The sequence below is a fragment of the Lontra canadensis genome, unplaced genomic scaffold (genome assembly GCF_010015895.1).
Source record: "Lontra canadensis isolate GAN:19392208 unplaced genomic scaffold, GSC_riverotter_1.0 scaffold43, whole genome shotgun sequence".
Taxonomy (NCBI): Eukaryota; Metazoa; Chordata; class Mammalia; order Carnivora; family Mustelidae; genus Lontra; species Lontra canadensis.
The window spans coordinates 2530877-2552115 of NW_022631037.1; the positions used below are offsets into that span (position 1 = coordinate 2530877).

The 21239-nt window shown below is 36.4% G+C and overlaps 1 protein-coding gene across 2 annotated transcripts in view; it reads right to left on the reverse strand.

Moving 5' to 3' along the window:
- The window catches only part of DHX40 (DEAH-box helicase 40), a 45856-nt gene that overhangs the window by 17446 nt on the left and 7171 nt on the right, over positions 1–21239 (reverse strand). For both annotated transcript variants that reach the window (XM_032871912.1, XM_032871911.1), the window contains 5 exons: positions 15158–15257; positions 13259–13345; positions 12948–13130; positions 8485–8565; positions 7341–7498 (listed from right to left, as the gene is read on the reverse strand). In XM_032871912.1, the coding sequence (XP_032727803.1) occupies positions 7341–7498; positions 8485–8565; positions 12948–13130; positions 13259–13345; positions 15158–15257 (609 nt within the window). The remainder of the gene's footprint in view (positions 1–7340; positions 7499–8484; positions 8566–12947; positions 13131–13258; positions 13346–15157; positions 15258–21239) is intronic.

The following is a 21239-nucleotide window of genomic DNA, read 5'->3' on the forward strand; positions in this document are numbered from 1 at the left end:
GTTGAGCAACCAACTCTGGGTTTGGGCTTGGGTCATGATCTCAGGGAGGTGGGACTGAGCCCCACAATGGCCTCAGCCTTCATGCTCAGAGCATAGATTGCTTGAGATTCTCTATCCCTACCTTTCTCTCTGCCCCTCCCCTCTGTTCACGTAGGCAGGCACAACGTGCACTAACCCTCCCTAAAATAAATAAATAAATACATACATACATACATACATACATACATACACTCTTCAAAAGAAAAAAAATGTTTAAACCAATACCCGACCTTCTACTTCCAGTACTGAAATGGACTTAATTTTTCATTTCTTCTCTACTTCTTTCAAAGACATAAGAAGGTTTAAAGGAAATATCATAATACTATATTTGAAGTTCGTAACATATGTAAATGTAATTTATATGTCAATAGTAGCACACATGATGGAGGAGTGAATGGAACTAAATTGTTGCAAGCTTTCCTGTATTTTACACGAAGCAATAAAATATTCATTGAGTAAACTGTGATTAAAGATGTATATTATCAGCCCTACAGCAAGGACATGTTAAGCAACAGCAACAAGAATAAAGCCTTTAAAAAAACAATCCTTATCAAAATTCTAGCAGGCTTTTTCCTGAAAAAACTGGTATGCTGATTCTAAAATTTATATAAAAATGCAAGGAATATGAAATAACCACAAGAGTATCAAAAAAGGAACACAGGGGCACCTGGGTGGCTCAGTGGGTTAAAGCCTCTGCCTTCTGTTCAGATCATGATCCCAGGGTCCTGGGATCAAGCCCCGCATCGGGCTCTCTGCTTGGCGGGGAGCCTGCTTCCCCTTCTCTTTCTGCCTGCCTCTCTGCCTACTTGTGATTTCTGTCTGTCAATTAAAAAAAAAAGTTAAAAAAAAAAAAAAGAACACAATATTGAAAGACTTACAATACCTGATTTCAAAATTTACCATAAAGCTGTGTAATCAACACTAAGTGGCACTGACATAAGGGTAAACAGATCAATGAAATAAAGTCCAGAAATAACAGTCACACATATATAGTCCCTAGATTTTCTAAAAAGGTATCAATGCAATTCAGTGGGGGAAAAAATCTTTTCCATAAATGTGCTAGAATAAGTGGATGATCACAGAGAAAAAAGTAACCTAGACCTCTACCTCATACCATATACAAAGCTTAAATTCAGATGGATTACTGTACTATATTAAAAGCTCAATAATGGGGGTGCCTGGGTGGCTCAGTGGGTTAAGTCTCTGCCTTCAGCTCGGGTCATGATCTCAGGGTCCTGGGATCGAGCCCTGCATCGGGCTCTCTGCTCTGCGGGGAGCCTGCTTCCCCCCTTCTCTCTCTCTGCCTGCCTCTCTGCCTACTTGTGATCTCTCTGTCAAATAAATAAATAAAATCTTTAAAAAAAAAAAAAGCTCAATAATGTAAAGCTTGTAGGAAAGTATCAATAGAAATATGAGAGGGAAGTATATTTTCACGATTCTGGGACAGGCAAAGATCTTTTAGCATTCAGAGAGTAACCACAACAATAGTAACTGATGTATTAAACTTACCAAAATTCAAAAGCCCCCGTCATCAAAAGCCACTGTTCAGAAAGTAAACAGAAAAGCCCAGAGTGGGAACAACTACATGCAACTCATTACCTACCAAATAACCTGTATCCAGAATAAACTGAAATCTCTGAGATTCCATAATTTTTTAATAAATTTAAAACCTGAATAAAAGATTTTAACAGACAATTCTCAAAGAAGACAGATAAATGGCCAATAATCACATGAATGCACAAAAATATTAGTCAGCAGGAAAATGCAAATGAAACCATAAGGAGAGATCACCAATACATAATAGAATGTGTAAAATAACATGACAGGCAACACCAAATGTTGAGGAAGACATGTGGTGCAAACATTGCTGATGGAATTTTAAAATGGTATAGTCATTTGGGGAAAAGGGTTGGCAATTTCTTTCTTTAAGATTTATTTATTTGAGGGGTGCCTGGGTGGCTCAGTGGGTTAAAGCTTCTGCCTTCGGCTCAGGTCATGATCTCAGGGTCCTGGGATCTAGCCCGACATCGGGCTCTCTGCTCAGCAGGGAGCCTGCCCCTCCCAACCTGCCTCTCTATCTACTTGTGATCTCTGTCAAATAAATTAATAAAATCCTTTAAAAAAACAAATATTTATTTATTTGAGAGAGAGCAAAAGAGAATGTGAGCAGGGGGAGGGGCAGAGGGAGAGACCGAATCCCAATCCCACGCAAACTCCCCATTGAGGGTGGGGCCTGATATAGGGCTGCGTGGAGCGGTGGGGGGAGGAGGGTTTGATCCCAGTACAAGAAGGAATGGGATGCTTAACCTACTGAGCCACCTAGGCACCCCAAAGGTTGGCAATTTCTTTTTTTTTTTTTTTTAAGATTTTATTTATTTATTTGACAGACAGAGATCACAAGTAGGCAGAGAGGCAGGCAGAGATCGCGAGAGGAGGAAGCAGGCTCCCCGCTGAGCAGATAGCCTGACTCGGGGCTCCATCCCAGCACCCTGGGATCATGACCTGAGTCGAAGGCAGAGGCTTTAACCCACTGAGCCACCCTGGTGCCCCAGGTTGGCAATTTCTTAAACACATGCTTACTCAATAATGCAACAATTTGTTTCCTAGATAGTTACCTAAGAGAAATGAAAATGTACATCTACAAAAGACCTACACAGGAATGTTCAAAACAGCTATTCTTTTTTTTTTTTTTTAATTTACTTATTTGAGAGAGAGAGAGAGAGAGAGAGAGTGTATGGGTATTTTTAAGAGGGTGGGGTGGGAGGAGGAGAGGGGCAAGGAGAGGGGACAAGCAGACTCTGTGCTGAGCCTGGAGCCCAACACGGGCTCAATCTCAGGACCCTGAGATCACAACCTAAGCTGAAACCAAGAGTCCAACGCTTAATGGATGGTGCCCCCCAGGTGCCACTTAACAGCCGTATTTATAAACAGCACCAAACAAGAAACAATTCAAATGTTTATCAGTAGGATAATGGAAAAAACCTAACTGTAGTATGTTCATACAGTGGAACTGGATAAATCTCACCCACTATGTTGACCAAAAAAAGCCAAACACAAAAAAGTACATTAAGTCTATTAACAAGAAGTTTCAGAAAAGCCAAACCTAAAAAAAAAAAGAAAAACGACTGACTGTGGGGAGGTGGCAGAGCTAGATTATGACTGCAAAGGGGCACTGAAGAAATTTTCCGAGTGATAAAACTGTTCCATATCTTGACAGGGGTATGAGTTATACAGATGTGTGCACTTCGCAAAATTAATTGAATTATATACCTAAGATTTATACATTTCACTACATGTACATTTTACCTCAAAAATAAAAACTGTAGGAGCACCTGGGTGGCTCAGTTGGCTGTGCATCTCCCTTTGGCTCAGGTCATGATCTCAGGGTCCTGGGATTGAACCCAGGGTCAGGCTTCCTACTCAGCGGGGAGTCTGTTTCTCCCTCTCCCTCTGCCTCCCTCCACCTCCACTGGTGCTCTCACTAGCTCTGTGTGTGTGTCTCTCTCTCAAATAAATAAATAAAATCTTTAAAAAATAATTAAAAATAAATAAATAAAAACTGTAAGCAGTCAGTGGTGTATCTTAGGAATTCTAAAGCTACTTCTGTATATTCTAGGGACAAAGGACAATTTGAATATGGACTCTGGACTAGAAAATAGTATTGTGTCAATACTAAATTTCCAAATTTTGATAAACGTACTATGGTTAAGTGAGAGATTGCCCTTATTCTTAGTAAATATACGTTATCAATACTTTGTGGTAAGGGAGTGTAACGTTCCTAAGTGACTCTAAAAAATACATAAAATGCATACATATATACATAGAGAGACAGAGAAAGAGAAAAAGAATAGTAAAGCAAATACAGAAAAAAGTTAAAAACTGATGAAACTAGGTAAAAGATATAAAGGAAATTCTTTACTATACTTTCAACATTTCTGTAACTTTGAAATTGTATTCCAATAAAAAGGTAATTAAAAAAATAAAAGAGCTAACACCAGAGTGGTTTTATCTATTTAAAAATTCCAATGAGGAAAACCAGTTCCTTTTTCTGCCCTTATAAGACTATAAGATTGGATCACCTTAATCTAATCTAACTCCCTGATTTTACAAATGAAAAATGAAGTCCAGAAAAACTAGGTCAATAGTCAGATAATTAGGTTGCAGTGGAGTCAGGTTAGAACCCTGATCTCTTGACTCTCACACTCTCACCTCAATACTCTTTAATAGTTTTTAGAGTATTTTTAGCTTAGAAACCCAGCTAGACTTATTTACTTAAAGAATATCATTAAAGGATGGCTGACATACAATGCTACATTAGGTTCAGTTGTACAACATAGTGATTTAACAATTCCATATATTACTCAACGCTCACCACAGTAAGCGTAGTTACTATAAAACATTAGTACAACACTATTGACTGCATTCTCTATACTATGCTTTCATCTCCATGACTTATTTATTTTATAATTGAAGTTTGTTTTTCTTAATTCCCTTCACCTATTTCACCCATCCCCTACCTACCACCCAGCCAACCTTATTTACTGTATAGAGTCTTTTTTTTTTTTTTTTTAAGATTTTATTTATTTATTTGAGAGAGAGAGAGCAGGAGGCGGGGAGGGGCAGAGGAAGAAGCAGACTCTCCGCTGAGGAGCCAGAGGAGGGGCTGGATCCTAGGACCCTGATCAGGGATCAGGACCTGACCCAAAGACTTACACTTAACAGACTGAGACACCTAAGTGCCCCTGCATATTACTCTTTACTAGAAAAGAACAACTGTAATTCGGGGTATTACTAGAACCAAAATTCTGACACTTAAGGCTACAATCTAGGGGGAAGAGGAAAAAAAAGACTACAATTATTTTGGGATAAGCAGCACACTGATTAAACCAGAGTACTTTTACAGAAAAATGTATCCTCCATTATAATCTTGGCAAAAAATAAACCAATCTGGACACGCACTCACAGCTTATAGAGGGATATGGCCAGTATGGGTAGCACACACTATTTTTAGTCTTGGCTGCAGGCAAGAAACACTGTCTACTCAGAAGGTCTTTTATTTATTTATTTTTTAAATTTATTTTTATATATATTCATTCATTCAAGGGGGGAGGGGCAGAAGGGAGAGGGCAAGAGAAAACCTTAAGCAGGCTCCATACCCATCACAGGGGCTTGATCTCACAACCCTGAGATCATGACCTGAGCCAAAATCAAGAGTCAGAAGTTAAACTGACTAAGCCATCCAGGCTCTCCCAGAAGCTCTTTAAAAAAACAAACAAACAAACATTATGACCCCACCTCCACCCCCATTAGAAGAAAGTAAAGCTGCTATAAGAAGAACTAAGTTGTGTCCCATACAGACACACCAAGAAAGGAAAGAAGCAGAAGTCTGAACCTCAAAATAATTCTCTTAGGATACAGGTGCTGAACTTTCATTTCTTTTGAGTCTAAGGAAGAAAAGTTAATATATTACTAATGTACTGTAACAGGGCAAAAGTCCACCATACTATCTTCCTTTACCAGTGAAAGGAAATTAACTCTTAGCCAGGAACATTATAAACTCTCTATTTCAAACAACTAAGTTAAAGAATAACAAAATGTAAAATTCTTTGATCCTCAGTTTCATGTCTCCTAAGGGCTAGATATATGGTAATAAAAATGTCCAGTGAATTACTGGAGAATCTAAATAAACAGAGAAATATTTCATGTACATGGATAGAAAGGCTCAATACTGTCAAGATATCAATTCTTTCCAGCCTGATCTACAGATTTGACATAATCCCTAATTGAAGGGGAAGGGCAAAGTCAGAAAACTAACCCTATCCAACTTCAAGAGTTACTATAAAGCTCTAATATTCAAGACAGGGTGATATTGACGGAAGAGTAGGAAAAGAGGTCAATGGAACAGAATACAGGGCTCAGAAACAGACCCACACAAATATAATTAAATGATCTTTAACAAGGGGGAAAGGTATTTCAGTGGAAGAAGGATAGCCTTTTGAACAAATGGGGTTAGAACAAATGGACATCCAACTCCTAGAAGATAACATAGGAGAAAACCTAGAGGATGTTGGGTATGGTGATGACTTTTCAAATATAACACCAAATGCATGACCCATGAAAGAAGTAACTGAAAACCGGACTTCATTAAAATTTAAAACTTCTGCTCTGTGAAAGATAATGTCAAAAGAATGAGAAGACAAACCATAGACTTGGAAAAAATATTTGCAAAAGACATACCTGATAAAGGACTGTTATCTGAAATATACAAAGGACTCCTAAAACTCAACAATAAGAAAACTACCCAATTTAAAAAGATCTGGGGGTGCCTGGCTGGCTTGGTTGGTAGAGCATGCAACTTGATCTCAGGGTTACAAGTTTGAGCCCCACGCTGGGTACAGGGATTACTTAAAAATGAAATCTTTAAATAAAATAAAATAACATAATAAAAAGACCTGAATGGACACCTCAAAAAATAAATAAATAAATAAATAAATAAAAAATCCACAGATGACAAATAAGCATATAAAAAGATGGTTAACATCATATGTCATCAGGGATCTGCATGTTAAAACAAGTTACTAACAAGTGCTACACACTTACTAGAATGGTCAAAATCTAAAACAATGGCAACACCAAATGCTGGTGAGGATGTAGAGCAACAGGAATTCTCAGACTCATTGCAGGTGAGAACACAAAACTGTGCAGACACTAGGGAAGATAGTTTAGCAATTTCTGACAAATATAAACCTATTGTTATATTACAACTCAGCAGTGAGTTGAAATCCTATGCCCACACAAAAACCTGTACATGGATCACAGCAGCTTTATTCATAATTGCCAAAACTTGAAAGCAACCAAGCTGTCCTTCAATATGAGAAGATATAAACAAATCCTATCCAATAGAAAGAAAAGAACTATTATGCTATAAAAAGACAACAAGGAACCTTAAATGTGCATCGCCAAGCCAACTTGGCAGCAGGGATGTAGGGACAAATAGGTGGACAACAAGGAGATGTTTAGGGGAGTGCAATTTTTTAGTATATTACTGTAATGGTGGAAATGTGTTACTACAGATACAGGGTTTTGTCAAAACCCAAATATACAATAGAGTGATCCTTAGTTAATCATCATGTATCAATACTGGCTCATCAATAATAACAAAAGTTCCACACTAACAAAAGATGTTAAGTATGAGGTAACTGTGTGTGTCTGTACTTATCCTCAACTTTTCTTTAAAGCTAAAACTGCTCTAAAAAATAAAGTCTATTAATTTTTTTAAAACTCATCAATAAACTTCTTACCCGGTCTAATGAAGACATTTTCCACAGACAACATTGCTGCTATTGGAAGTAGTAGATCTTCACAATCCAGAGAAGCAGCCTTTATTACTGCACATGTCAGATGTGGAGGGAGAGGAAATTCCACCATAGACAAACCCAACCTGGTCACATGGCCGCTCCTTAATAGAAAGATAAGGTTCTTAAGTTCTTTCTATCTTGGGAGAGTACAAATGAAATGTTCATCATTTAAAATAAGTCAGATATAGTTTATATTACCTTAAGTCAACTCCATAAATTCAATATAAAAAACACGACACACTGATCATTGATAAAACATAAAGCTGATATATTCCCTGTTTTCAAGGGCCAATACATCCAAAAAACTAAACAATGAGGCAGAATAAAGTACTATAATAAAAGACACAAAATGCTTCAGAAGCATAGAGGATGTCCTTGAAGAAATAAGAGAATGATAATTACCAAATCTTTCCCCAACACACAATCGTAAGAACAAGGTCTGGTTCTCTTATTATTTCATATGCCCAACTTAAAGCCTGGTACCGAAATGGTACTCAAAAATTACTTGTTAAATAATACCAAAAACAAATACAGTTTTATTATGTAACTTTAAAATTCAGAATTGTGGCAAAGAAAAACTGAGGACAAAGTCTTATTTCAGATCAATAAATCCATTCAATTCAAACAAATCATTTTCTACTGATAAAGGAAACTATTAAGAACCCTATTTGAAAAAGAGATGGGGGGGCACCTGAGGGGCTCAAGTCAGGTAAGCATCCAATTCTTGATTTTGGTTCAGGTCATGATCTCAGAATCATGGGATCAAGTGATGCATCAGGCTCTGTACTCAGTGTGGAGTCTGCCTGTCCTTCCTTCCCTCTGCTCCCCCACATAATTCTCTCTCTCCCTCTCTCTCTCTCAAATAAATAAATAATAAGTAAATAAAATAAAAGAGAGACTGGGGTGCCTGATTGGGTCAGTTGGTAGAGCATGTGACTCTTGATCTTGGGGTCATGAGTTCAAGCCCCATGTGTGACACAGAGTTTACTTAAAATAAAAATAAAAATTTTTAAAAATAATAAAATGAAACAGAAAGAGATTAACATCTGTTGTGGTTGGGTTTTTGTTGTTGTTGTTGTTGTTTTACCTGTCAATAGCATCACATTGGTAAAGTTGTTTAAGAGCTTCCAAAATGAGTCTCTCATTAGGTGGATCCAAATAGGGAAACCTGGGTTTAAATGAGATATGAGTTAAGATTCCATTCCTTGACCATTGTAAGATTTTACACAGACTTGACAATTTCTTTAAAGGTTTTACTTCTTTTTTTCAAGCCTCCTCTCCCTCTCTGTTTTCCCCCCAAGCATTCTTTTTTTTTTTTTTTAAAGATTTTATTTATTTATGACAGAAAGAGATAGTGAGAGAAGGAACACAAGGAGGGGGAGCAGCAGGCAGAGGGAAAAGCTGAAACCCAAGAAACCCAATATGGGGCTTGATCCCAGGACACTATGATTTTGACCTGAGCTGAAGGCAGACGCTTAACTGAGCCACCGAGGCGCCCCTCCCTAAGCACTCTATGATCATGATCAGCATTCAGCAAGGTAGGAAATTATTTTTTCTGAATCACACTCTTTTTTTCCTTTCTAAATTTTTATTTAAATTGTAGTTAGTTAACATACCATGCAATGTTGGTTTCAGGAGGAGAACTAAGTGCTGAATCACACTCCTCTGTTTAATTCAAAAAGCACTTCTTTTTGATCCCCCTTAGCTGGAACACTCACCATTCTTTTCTCTATCTTATTCCTGCCCCATTCTTCATAGACATTTTGACATTCTTCAATGTCAAAACTACTCTGTTCTGTAGCCCACAATTTTTATTACAATTTTATAAAACAGTGGAGAAAAATTGACAGTGAGCAAATATTACAAGTTGATCAACATTAATTCAATATGGTTTTTAATAAAATCATAGGTATATTTGATTAATTTTACCATATTTGCTTTATGTATATTCTTATTTTCTCCTGAACTACCTGAAAACAAGTTGTAAATACAATGCCAATTCACCCCCCAAAATATTTCAGCATGCATCCTCTGAAAATAAAGACAGTTTAGGGGTGCCTGGGTGGCTTAGTCAGTTGCATGTCCCACTCCTGGTTTTAGCTCAGGTCATGATCTCAGAGTCCTGAGATGGGGCCCACATTGGGCTCCACAATCAGCACGGAGTCCACTTGGGATTCTTTCCCTCTTCCTCTTCCTCCCACTGTGCCCTTCCCTCTGCTCACGTGCACCCTCATTCTCTCTAAAATAAATACATGAAAAATAAATAAAATCTTGGAAAATAAAGGCATTCTTACATAACCACAATACTATTAATGAACATTAGACAAAAATATTCATAAAGGGTGGCATATAACCAAGCCTGAATATATATATACATATTGTCTTACTAATAATTACTTAATACTATTGGCACTGGATTACTTTTTCCGCCATAAGTCTTAAGATGGTTAAATCATCTACTCCAATTTCTCACCTTGAAAAGGTCCAACAAAGAACAAAAGGCCCAATACCTTACATAAAAGACCACTCCAGGATTCACTGCTCTATTTAAAAACAAATAAACAAAAATCTTGTAGACTGTACTACAGTTTTCCTACAACTTGTACCAACAAGTCCTGGTATCTTCTAGACCAAGAGTCAGCAAACACTTTCTGTAAAAGGCCAGATAGTAAATATTTTAGGTTTTGTAGGCCGTATGGTCTCTGTCACAATTATTCAACTCTGCTGTTACAGCAAAAGCAACCATACATGAATGAATATGCATGGCTCTGTTCCAATAAAATTTTATTTACAAAAACAGGCAGTGAGCCTGGAACATGGTTTTTGACCCCTGTCCTAGAGAGATACCAAATTAGTCAGGTTCCTCTTTTACATGAGTGCCCTTCCAGATTTGTAAAAACTACCATTATTTTTCTCCCTTGATTATACCAATTACTGAATTCTGTCGAGCACTCCTTGTATTATTTGCTTTCTAAGAGACCCACGCATACCTAATTACCATCTTTCAGAAACACTCTAGCTTGTCAAAATCCTCATAAAATGTGATGATATCCATAACTGAACTCCAAATGTAGAGTGACCAACACATAACAGGAATGCTATAATTCCAGTCATTTGGACATTGCAGTTTATTAACATAACTAAAGTCTATGCCAGTAGGAATTTTTTTAAAAACTCTTTATTTTTTAAAAGATTTTATTTATTTGCCAGAAAAAGAGAGCACAAGCAAGGTGAATAGCAGGCAGAGGGAGAAGCAGGCTCCCCGCTGAGCAGGGATTCCCCCCCAACCCCCGGACCCCACTGCCATGTGGGACTCCATCCCAGGATCTGGGGATCATCACCCGAGCCAAAGGCCAACCAGCTGATCCACCCAGGCATCCCGCCAGTAAGAATTTTTTGTTGTTTTCTAAACAGAATAATAATTGCAAGCTCATACTAAGTTGTGGTGATCTGATAATTTCAGATCTTTTTTCATGTGTATTTCCTTAATATATAACCCAAACAAAGGCTGTAAGATGTAACCTTTCAGACTTTGGCCTTGTTGATTTTTGCCTATTAAGATCATTCTAAATCTTGCAGTTTTAATCATCTACTGATTAGACATCAAGACATTTTCCAGCAATATATAACCATGACTTCAATATCTTTAATATTTTCACTGAAAATGCTCATGAGGAAAGAGCAAAGTTCAGCACACTATCAGCAAAACCTCCATGTAGGCTATGCTAAGCAACTAATCAATACATTCTGGATTTGGCTATTTGGCAACTATATTCAACAGTCCTGTCACCTTATTCACAAAGATGAATAAGATAGATAAAACAGATATATAATAGGTAGATATAATCTTATCATATGGTGTGTAGAAAACAAGAGACATTAGATTATCATTCAATAAATTCTTACAGTGCACCTGTTATATGGACAGTCCTATCTTCAAACTAAAAAGGAAATGGTTTATTATGACATAGTCTTTTTGTGAACCATTTTGATTTATATGGAGTACTATAAATCACCATTACATTCTCCAAAACCATTTTTTTCTAAAAAACTCTGCTAGAATTTGCTGAAGATCAATTCCAAGCATACTGGGCAGTTGTTTTCAGATTCTGACCTTTTCCTTTTCCTGAATGACAAAGTCAAAACATTTGTATTTCTTACAATTTTCTGGCAACCTGTTCTGCATAATTTCTCTTATATAACCCAAAATCTGCAAGTTAATACTGGCTCTATTTCTCCTTATTCTACACACATATTAAAAAGAGAAAGGGGGGGGGATAAATAAATAAATAAACAAAAAGAGAGAGGAGAGGGACATCCAGATGGTTCAGTTGGTGGAGCATGTGACTCTTGATTTCGGGGTTCTGAGTTCGAGCCCCACAATGGGTGTAGAGATTACTTAAAAATAAAATCCTAAAAAGAGAGAAGGAGAAAGAGAGGAGAATTTTTTTGTTTTTTGGCTTTAGCATCTTGAGGACTTTTAGTACATTCTAAGTCTTAAAATGGAAAAATTAACTCAGTGCAGATGATGATATTAAGTAATTATTATTCCTACTTCTCTAATATATATATTCTTAATTATATGCCACTCTTAATATTATTCCTATTTTTCTAATACATATTTATTCTTGATTATATGTTGCTTTGTAATTATATATTATTCACAAAAATCGTATTATGATTATTATTTTAAAATCTGGGTTCATCTGAAAGCTTTCTCTTCAGCTATTTTGATTTATTTAAATGGTTCTTCTTTCTCATTGGTGTCGTTCATGATTACAGTGAGAATTTCATATATTATATGCTTTTCTCTTTCTAAGATGTATATTCTCATTTAGAAAATCTCTAGTTTTAAACTATCCAGAAAATATTTTAATTGGCTTTCCAAGAGTATACAATACATATTTGGATATACCTAGTAATTATTTCCCTTCTTATGAACACACAGTCACCTTCTCCCACAGTTTCTGACACTTTTGCAGACAATTTAGACTAAAATTAAGACCAAGAACAGTATTTTCCTTCATTATTTCCTCTATCATGTATAATTTCAAGCCCCTACAACATTATTCTATCCTATGCCAACTAATTATATAGTTTAACATTTGAGGAACTTAACAGCTGTTCCATTCTTTCTTTCATGTGTCTGAATCTTGTTTCCTTAATACGATTTAAGTTTAGTGAAAGCGAAATACTATCAGAGTATTACTCTATCTCTCACAGTACTTGCTACAATGCTGGTCACACAAAAGATGCTACCAGAAAACCACTTTCTGGTTGGAATAAGGGTCATTATATACCTTTCATTACAGATAAGCAGTGGTCACTAAATGATCCAAATAAACATCAGCACGGAGCACCCCATTAGGCCAAGGTTAAAACAGGACCAAGGAATCAAATCACAGGAAAGCACTGCAAAGAAACCTTTTATTTGGGTTTAGCTAAACCTCTAAATGGAGGGGATGTAGGAGTCAAATACCTCAAAAGAATTCTGAGGAATAACCTGGCTCCATCCTAACAAATTTTTCTCTCTTCAAATTGTCTACATACCTTATAACATCATGTATGGCAAGGCACTTTAAGGTTAGAACTACAGATGTCAAACTAGTTCTCTTAATCTCAGGGATCACATGGTCAGGCATACACTGGTTCCAAAAATCTTTACTATAGATCCGAAAGCATTTTCCTGAGGAAGTCCTGCCAGCTCGGCCACTTCGCTGTAACGCCTCACTCCTTAAGAAGAAGAAGAAAAAAAAGAAGTCCCCAAAATGTACTAAGTAGTTAACATCATATGTCCTAACCCGTTAAAAACGACCTAATAAACTGTTCTTTGAACAAAAAAGCTTGACATAGAGACTTACTTTGAAATTGGAACCACCTCCAGGATGTCCAACCCTAATCTGGGATTGTGATTTAACTGCTTCACAAAGCCACCATCTACCACATATCTAAGAAGAATGAAAACCAGTTAAGTTTCTAGAATATAAGACTTGTTGATTTTTAGCCAATTCGGATTCTCCTTTTCTACCAAACTAGCAACTATATGATGCCTTTTATATTAAACGTAAAACTTGAAAGTCAAGAAATTAGAACCCCTGTGCATTACTAATGGAAATGTAAAATGGTTAAGCCAATGTGCAATAGGTTTGAAGGTTCCTCTAAATGTTAAACACAGAATTATCACATGACCCAGAAATTACATTCTCCAGTGCATACCCAAAAGAACTGAAAGAAGTACTCAGCTAATACTTGTAGACATATTTTTATAGAAGCACTATTCATAAGAGCCAAAAGGCAGAAATAACCTAAATGCCCATTAACCATTAAGGGATACATGGATAAACAAATTATGGTATATACATATAACAGAATATTATTCAGCCACAAAAATGAATGGAAGTGCTGATATATGCTGCAATGTGGATGAACCTGGACAGCACGATGAGTGAGAGAAGCCAGACACAAAAGGTCACACATTGTTCAACCATTTATATGAAACACTCAGAAGAGAATCTCCATAAAAACGGAAAATAGGCTGGTGGTTCCCAAAGGCTAGAATGGAGGGGGGCATAGGGAATAACTGCTAAAAGGGTACAGGGTTTTATTTTAGGGTAATAAAAATGTTTTAGAAGTAGGCAGAGGTAGTGTTAGTGTTTGTACAACACTGTAAAGGTACTAAATATTAACTGTTCACTTTTAAATGTTAATTTTATATTATGTGAATTTCTCCTCTAAAAGAACAAACTTGAAAGTCACCTCTAGACCACTCCAACAGGTTTAGAATTTAATTCAAGGTAGCCTTTAACAACACCATTTAAGTCAACTAAACAGAGAACAGGTCAGGTAAAAAACTAAGTTAGGAATTGTAGTAAGTCCATCATTCACTAAGGGAACATTCCAAAACATATTATTTAATGACTTCTGCCTTTGCTGGAAAAAGAAAATTACAGAGGAAGACTTACTCCAAAGAAGTGAAAGCCCTTACTGAAATAATTATTTTTAAAGTAAAAGAGAAAACCAAAGGAAATTAAACTTTCTCTTAGATCTGGGTGATCATTTTACACAAAAGAATGACATAGGATCTTTGAGATTCAGATCCAGCCTTCCCGTGGCAAACAGACAGATTTTTAGTTAAGGACATAAAATATACTGGATAAAAGATAAAAATCCAAAAGGGCTGTGGACAAAAGACGAAAAGAACTTCACATTAACCATCAGTCTAGACTTAAAATTTCCCAGGGTTTCTCCACTTAATTTACTCAAAAATTGATGGCACCATTGATTACTTTAAAAAATAAGAGACTTATAGCATAGTTCATTTCACAAAAAGGTGAAAAGTGAGAAACAGTACCTTCAGCTAAACACTTGGACGTACAACACTTGGACACACAACTCCACCAAGTGGAGGTGCCAGATGAGAAGGGAGTATCTTATTATCCTAGGTATATCCTGATAATGAGTATACAAAAACAGCTCTGCCTGTCTAGTTAATGAATAATGAATAATGAAACCCATGAAGCATTACACATAATCTTAAATTTGGGAAGACAAAGCTATAAATTGCCAAATAAAAGTAGTTAAAAAGTATAATCAGGAATATTATGTGTACCTCCTACTCCATTTCCTAATCATATAAACGATAATTATAAAAAAATAGTAGATGATTACAAGTAGGTGACAAGGAAATTACTGGAGGACACAGAGGAACAAACTCAAAGCTAAGTGGCTTCCTTGGCTTTAAGAAACTTTAAAAGTTGTACCTAATTCCATCTATTGTCAAAGACGTTGCAGAAATATTGGTGGATATGACACATTTTCTAATTCCAGGTGGAGGTGGCAAAAATATTCTTCTCTGTTGATCTAAAATACGTGTCAAGAGAAAATGTTAATTTACAACATGCATTTGTCAAACTCCACTTCTGAAAAACTAACTTCTTTTCATTAAAAGTCATGCTTCCTTCACCTCTTTAATTATCTTGAATTCAAAATAGCGAAACTCATGTTTGCCTCACCTTTTACTGCTAACATTTCTAGATCCATTAAATCAGAGATTATTGCTAAAATAAATCCTATAGAAGAATCCTTTATGTAGGTCACAGCTCCCTTTGAGAATATTTAAAAACTGTAGCCCTCTTCTCCATTAAAAGGCACATATGTATACACACACACACACACACACACACACACACATTTCAAACAATTTCAAGGTATTCAGGAACTCACCATAGCCCATCCATGAACTACAATTAAAGACCTCTACATACCTTAAAGTGACCAGCTAAGTGGTTTTCACTTTTTGGGGTATCTTTCTGATGGCTACCTCTCTATGCAAGTAACATCACACTAATTTCCCCTAACCACAGATTCTGAAGAGTGAACCCCAGCAGCAATGCTTGTACTATACCTTGTTCCTCCAGCCATAGTTTATGGCACCAAAAATAAACATCTCCCCCAAGCTGGGGCAATCTCCTGGAATTTGGAATAAGGTCCAAGAGATGCTCTATTTGATTAGGCTAGTCTCTTGCAAAGAAAAATGAACTCGTGAACCACAAGGAAATGGTTAAAGTACATGAAGGAAAGTCTAAAAAGAAAATAATGAATTAGCCATGAAAGTTAAGACAATATTTCTGGGCTCCTGGCTCTTCCCAAGCCTTGAGGGGACTAGGTGTAAATTAAGTAGTAAGACAGATTTGGCCAGATTTGCTCTCCTGCCAGGTTAAGCACAAAATAAGGCAAGAGAGTTAAGAATGCTTGCAAGGAAATGATTATGGTATGGGTGAAAGAAGGTAAGTGAAGGCTGATAAAGGACAGTGTCAATGCATTCGGAAAATTGTTAAATTACAAATGGTAGAGTATCTAGCAAAAACAGGATTTATAGTTAACTTTGACTAAGAATTTTTTTTTAGATATTAGACTTAGGTAGCTCATTTCTTTCAGATGGTTCAAAGGAGTTTTATACTACTTTGTAGTTCAAATTATGCTTATACATTATTTATGATCTACTTGTTCTACTATAATGTAGCTCCATGAAACAAGGATTTTCTTTTTTTCAAGACATATCCCCGCTACCTAGAACAATGTCTGGACCACAGAAAGTGTTCAATAGAGTTCAATGAATTGATAAATAAAAAATGCGTTATATAAATAGCAAGCTAACATCCTTTCTACCACACTACCCTAAAAATTTACATAAATTAAAAATGTCCTTTCTGAACATGTTTACCTATAATCAAGTCTGTTTTTCAATCAATCCATTTCTAAAAATACCTAATATTTTAAATGTTCAGTTCAAGAAAAATTTCAGTTTCATTTACCATTTTGTTCACTATAATCAATTAGAAAGTCTTGAAACTGTTTTGACAAGATGCACGTTTATTTCATTTCCATTTCACCCACACACTTTAATACCATATTCCCCGAGTACAAACATACACCAGTTTATTTTTTTTAGTAATTTCTAAACCCAATGTGAGGCTCAAACTCACAACCCTGAGATCAAGAGCTGCATGCTCTCCTGACCGAGCCAACTAGGGGCTCCAACATGTACCAGTTTTATGTTTGTTTATAAAGGTTTGAAAAAAAAAAGTTAATTATATCCTAAAGCACATTCTCTCTCTCCAGGAAGGAAAGAGGAAATGGAATACTTTCATTATGATGCAGTAAGGTCCCAGGCTGTTATTAATGGAGAGGGTGGGGAATTGGCAAAGAGGCAAAAAAGATGTCCAAAGTCTACCAAGAAATAAGGGTATTGAGAGACCACTTAACACTCAAAATGAAGGAACAATCCTAGATCTATGCATATGACATATTATATGTTAAGGCCAATGAAACTTCCTCATAGAATATCTTGTCCCAAAGTCCCCCCAAGAGATTCCAAAGCAGAACTATTTCTGAGAGAGAGGGAAAGAGAAAGAGAAGAAAAAGAACACAACTTAAAAGTAATAAGCAGAAACTGTTAACCAAAGGGGGGAAAAGATGACAGTTCTGGAGCAAAAGAAAGAAGTACAACACTGCTTGGCTCAAACTGCACCCCTCTGCCCCCAAGAAGTTATTTTTGGGTGAGTCAAAATATCTTGAGAATTCTCAGTAACACAGCTGAAAATGAAATTCCTGACACAGAGAAAACGCTTGAATAATCAGTAAATGCAACTAAAAAAGTAACTAGAAGGAAGCTAAAAAATATGGAAGACAGGCAATCCAACATAAGAATAATTGGTATCCCTGAAGTACAGAAACCAATAAATACATAAAAATTATATTCAAAGATATAACACAAAAGAGTTTCCCTGAAATAAAAACTTAATTTGCAGATCCAAAGAACACATCATAGGGGAACCTGGGTGGCTCAGTCATTAAGCGCCTGCCTTAGGCTCAGGTCATGATCTCGGGGTCCTGGGATCGAGCCCTGCATTGGGCTCCCTGCTCAGCGGGAAGTCTGCTTCTCCCTCTCCCACTCCCCCTGCTTGTGTTCCCTCTCTTGCTGTGACTCTCTCTGTCAAATAAATAAACAAAAATCTAAAAAAAAAAAACACCATAAAAGATCATCTTGTTTGTGGTAGAACTTGAGGTGATTATTTTTACCTTTGTAACTTTGGACACTGCTTGAATTCTTTATAATGAAACTATATCACTTTTCCTTAATTGAATGATTTTTCTTAAAGGAAAACTGGAGCAAAAATGCGGAGACACTAAGAGTGTGTTAATTCTGCACAGTGGGAAATGAATTGTTTTTGTACTTTTCTACACTTTAAAAATTTCTACAAAGGGCTAAAGAGAAAAACAGTAAGAACACATAAAACAAAATGTCATTTTTTTGTTAGAGAAAGCTAAACAATAAAAATATATTTAAATACATTTAAAAAGCTTAGAACAATATACCTCAGAATATTAATAGTGTGTTGCTGAGCTCTAAGTTTAATTATGTTTCTTCCTTTTCTGATTATATTTTACAACTACATACTCCACAACTATGTATTCTTTACAACTATGTATGCTTTGTAAGCCAAAGGAAAAATTTTCGCATTTGGAGAGGGTACAGTGAAAGTTTTTATGTGAAGCTCACTAGCCTTATTCTCCCCTCATCTTTAATCTTAACGTTAAGGAAACTACCACCAACAAAGCCAAATTCTAGGCACTTGCCAAAATGAGATGTCTTTGTTTTGCAGGAAGAAGAAAGAAAGAAAACTACTTTTGGATTAATGCAATCAACTAAATGTGCAGTTTTCCTCTTTTAAAATACACGCTATCCAAGGTAAAGCTCCTTTCTTTTTCTTCATGTATTCTGAAAACACAGGTACTATTTTTTCACCCCCTACTGAATAACCAGTTACCAAATGCAGGTTTCCCATGTGGCCTCAGGAACATCACTTAGTCTCTATCTGTTCAATAAAGAAGTCTGATTATCTAAGAAAAATATTTATAGGTATATGTGCATTTTTCTAGTGAAAGAAACCATGGCTTTCATTATCTTTTAAAAAGAATCTTAGACTCCACCCTCTAAAAAGGCTAAGAAGCACTGAATTCAGATAATTACTTTTAGTGCTAAAATAGTCAAATTCCATGCAAATATTTGTTGCTTATGAAGTAACAGATATATTTCAGTAAAACTGAAGAATTGCAAAATCTTGAACAAAAGAGGAAATTCAGAAGCAAAAATGGGGTTTTTTTGTTGTTGTTATTTCAAGATTTTATTTATTTATTTATTTGAGAGAGAAAGAATGAGAGAGCATCAGAGGGGAGAGGTCAGAGGGAGAAGCAGACTCCCCGCTGATCAGGGAGCCTAATGCAGGACTCCATACCAGGGCCTCCAGGATCATGACCTAAGCCAAAGGCAGTTGCTTAACCAACTGAGCCACCCAGGTTTCCTAGGGCAAAACAGTTTGAGGGAAACAAGAATAGGAGTCTAGATACAGCCAGTGTTTTGCTACAAGACATAACAGAATGTCTAGCAGAAAGCGAAAAATCTGGAACTCAGTTTAACAAACATCTAATCAGGACTTTTTAACACATAATACTCAAGTAGTTCACAATTTCAGAAAGGAGATGAGGCAACCATAACACGAGGTAGAATGTGTTAAGGGCCACAAGAGGTGTAGCAAAGCACCATGAGGTTTAAATAAAGAAGAGATCAAAGCCAGTTGTGAGGTGGGAAATCAGGGAAGGTTTTCATTGAGGTGGTTGTACTTATGAAACAAAACAGCAGGATTTCAGCCAGTAAGAGGAGAGAATAAAAGGGAAAGGAGGATTCAAGTTAAGGAAATATCAAATGCTGTCACCAAAAAGATGGGGAAGGAAATGGAATAAAAAAAAACTGCTTACACTTTCAGCTTGAGAGAAACACCTCAAAGGATGCAGGTTAGGAGTTCAGCCCAGGGATTGGGATCACATAATCTTGGCATTAGAAGGGATACCATAGTACTTCTTCACATCTGAGAGTTGAGAATTTTTTTTTTATGTCAATTAGGGAGATACCTTAAGATGTCCCTTTAAAATAGTCGGCCACCGTCATGACTAGCCCAGAAATAAAAGCAAATACAACATACCCACCTCATAATCTTCACTTATTTACTAAACCTAGATCTGAGTCATTTTTGAGCCCTCATCACAAAAGGCTACAAGCAGGAAACCTTTCTTCCCTTTCCTCACTCCCAAGTACAAGCTTTATGTTCCTAAGACATAATAATATTATAATAGTGTTTCTCCCCACCACCCGAAGTAGCAATAATAAAGAAAGTACGTGCTGATTTGTATTAGTCACACTTATTAAAAAAAAAAAAAAAAAAGCCTAAGATCCCAGGAACCTGCTACTCTCAACTTCATCCATTACTCAGTATCTCATCAGCTCCATTTGAATGCCTCTTTGCATTGTTAGAAATTGCTCTCATAAATATTATTATGCTCATAATGGATCACCAATAGCTCACCCTTCTAGAGCCCTTGGAACCAAAGGGAAACTAAAATAAACAAGCAAAACCCTCCTTAGTAATGCCTCTACTGACAGCCAGCTCTACATCTTTACCATTCACACATATACGCCAACACAGAAAATCTCATACACTGGGAATTAAAGCTGAAAGCAGGCTGAGATCACACTGGAAGAATAATGAATGCCAAGTTATTAAGTTAGCATTTTAATCCAGCTGGTTACAGGGAATGGCTGAGATACCCAACAGGAAACTGACACAATCAGATCCGTGCTTTTGAAAGATGATGCTTACCACTGCAGGTAGGATGGTAAATTACATCAGGGAAAACAGGTTAGCAGGTTATGTTAACAACTCAGGAAAGCAAATTGAGGATCCCAACTCTAACAATGACAATGAAAAATGAAAAAGAAGAATGAATGATTTGGACAAGACAAAAGCAAACAACAAACAAAACACACACAAAAACCAAAAACAAAAACAAAAAAAACTACCTGTAGGAGTTATCACTTATTTGGACTAAATGATCTAGGATGATATGATGCACAGACTAGAAAGCCCTGGGAGGAGATCCAGAAGTTCTAGAATGCAGCAGTGAGACTTAACTAGAGATAGTCAACCTCTCCGAAACAGAGAATTCTAGGAAAACAGAAAGCTAAGGATAAAACCTTAAAAAATAGTCACATTAGAGAGGGAAAAAGTCTGGGAAGGGTGGGAGGGCAGCACACTTAGAGAAAGAGTGGTCAGGACAACCAGGCAATTAAATATTACCCCAGATGACAGAATTTCAAGGAGGCATTATTATCACAAAATCAAAATACAAACTAATGGAAAAAAAAAAAACAACAACTATGAGATTTGAGAAAGAGGAGGTCATTTGCAACCAGTATAAAAACTGTTTTTCAGGCCATTAAACAAG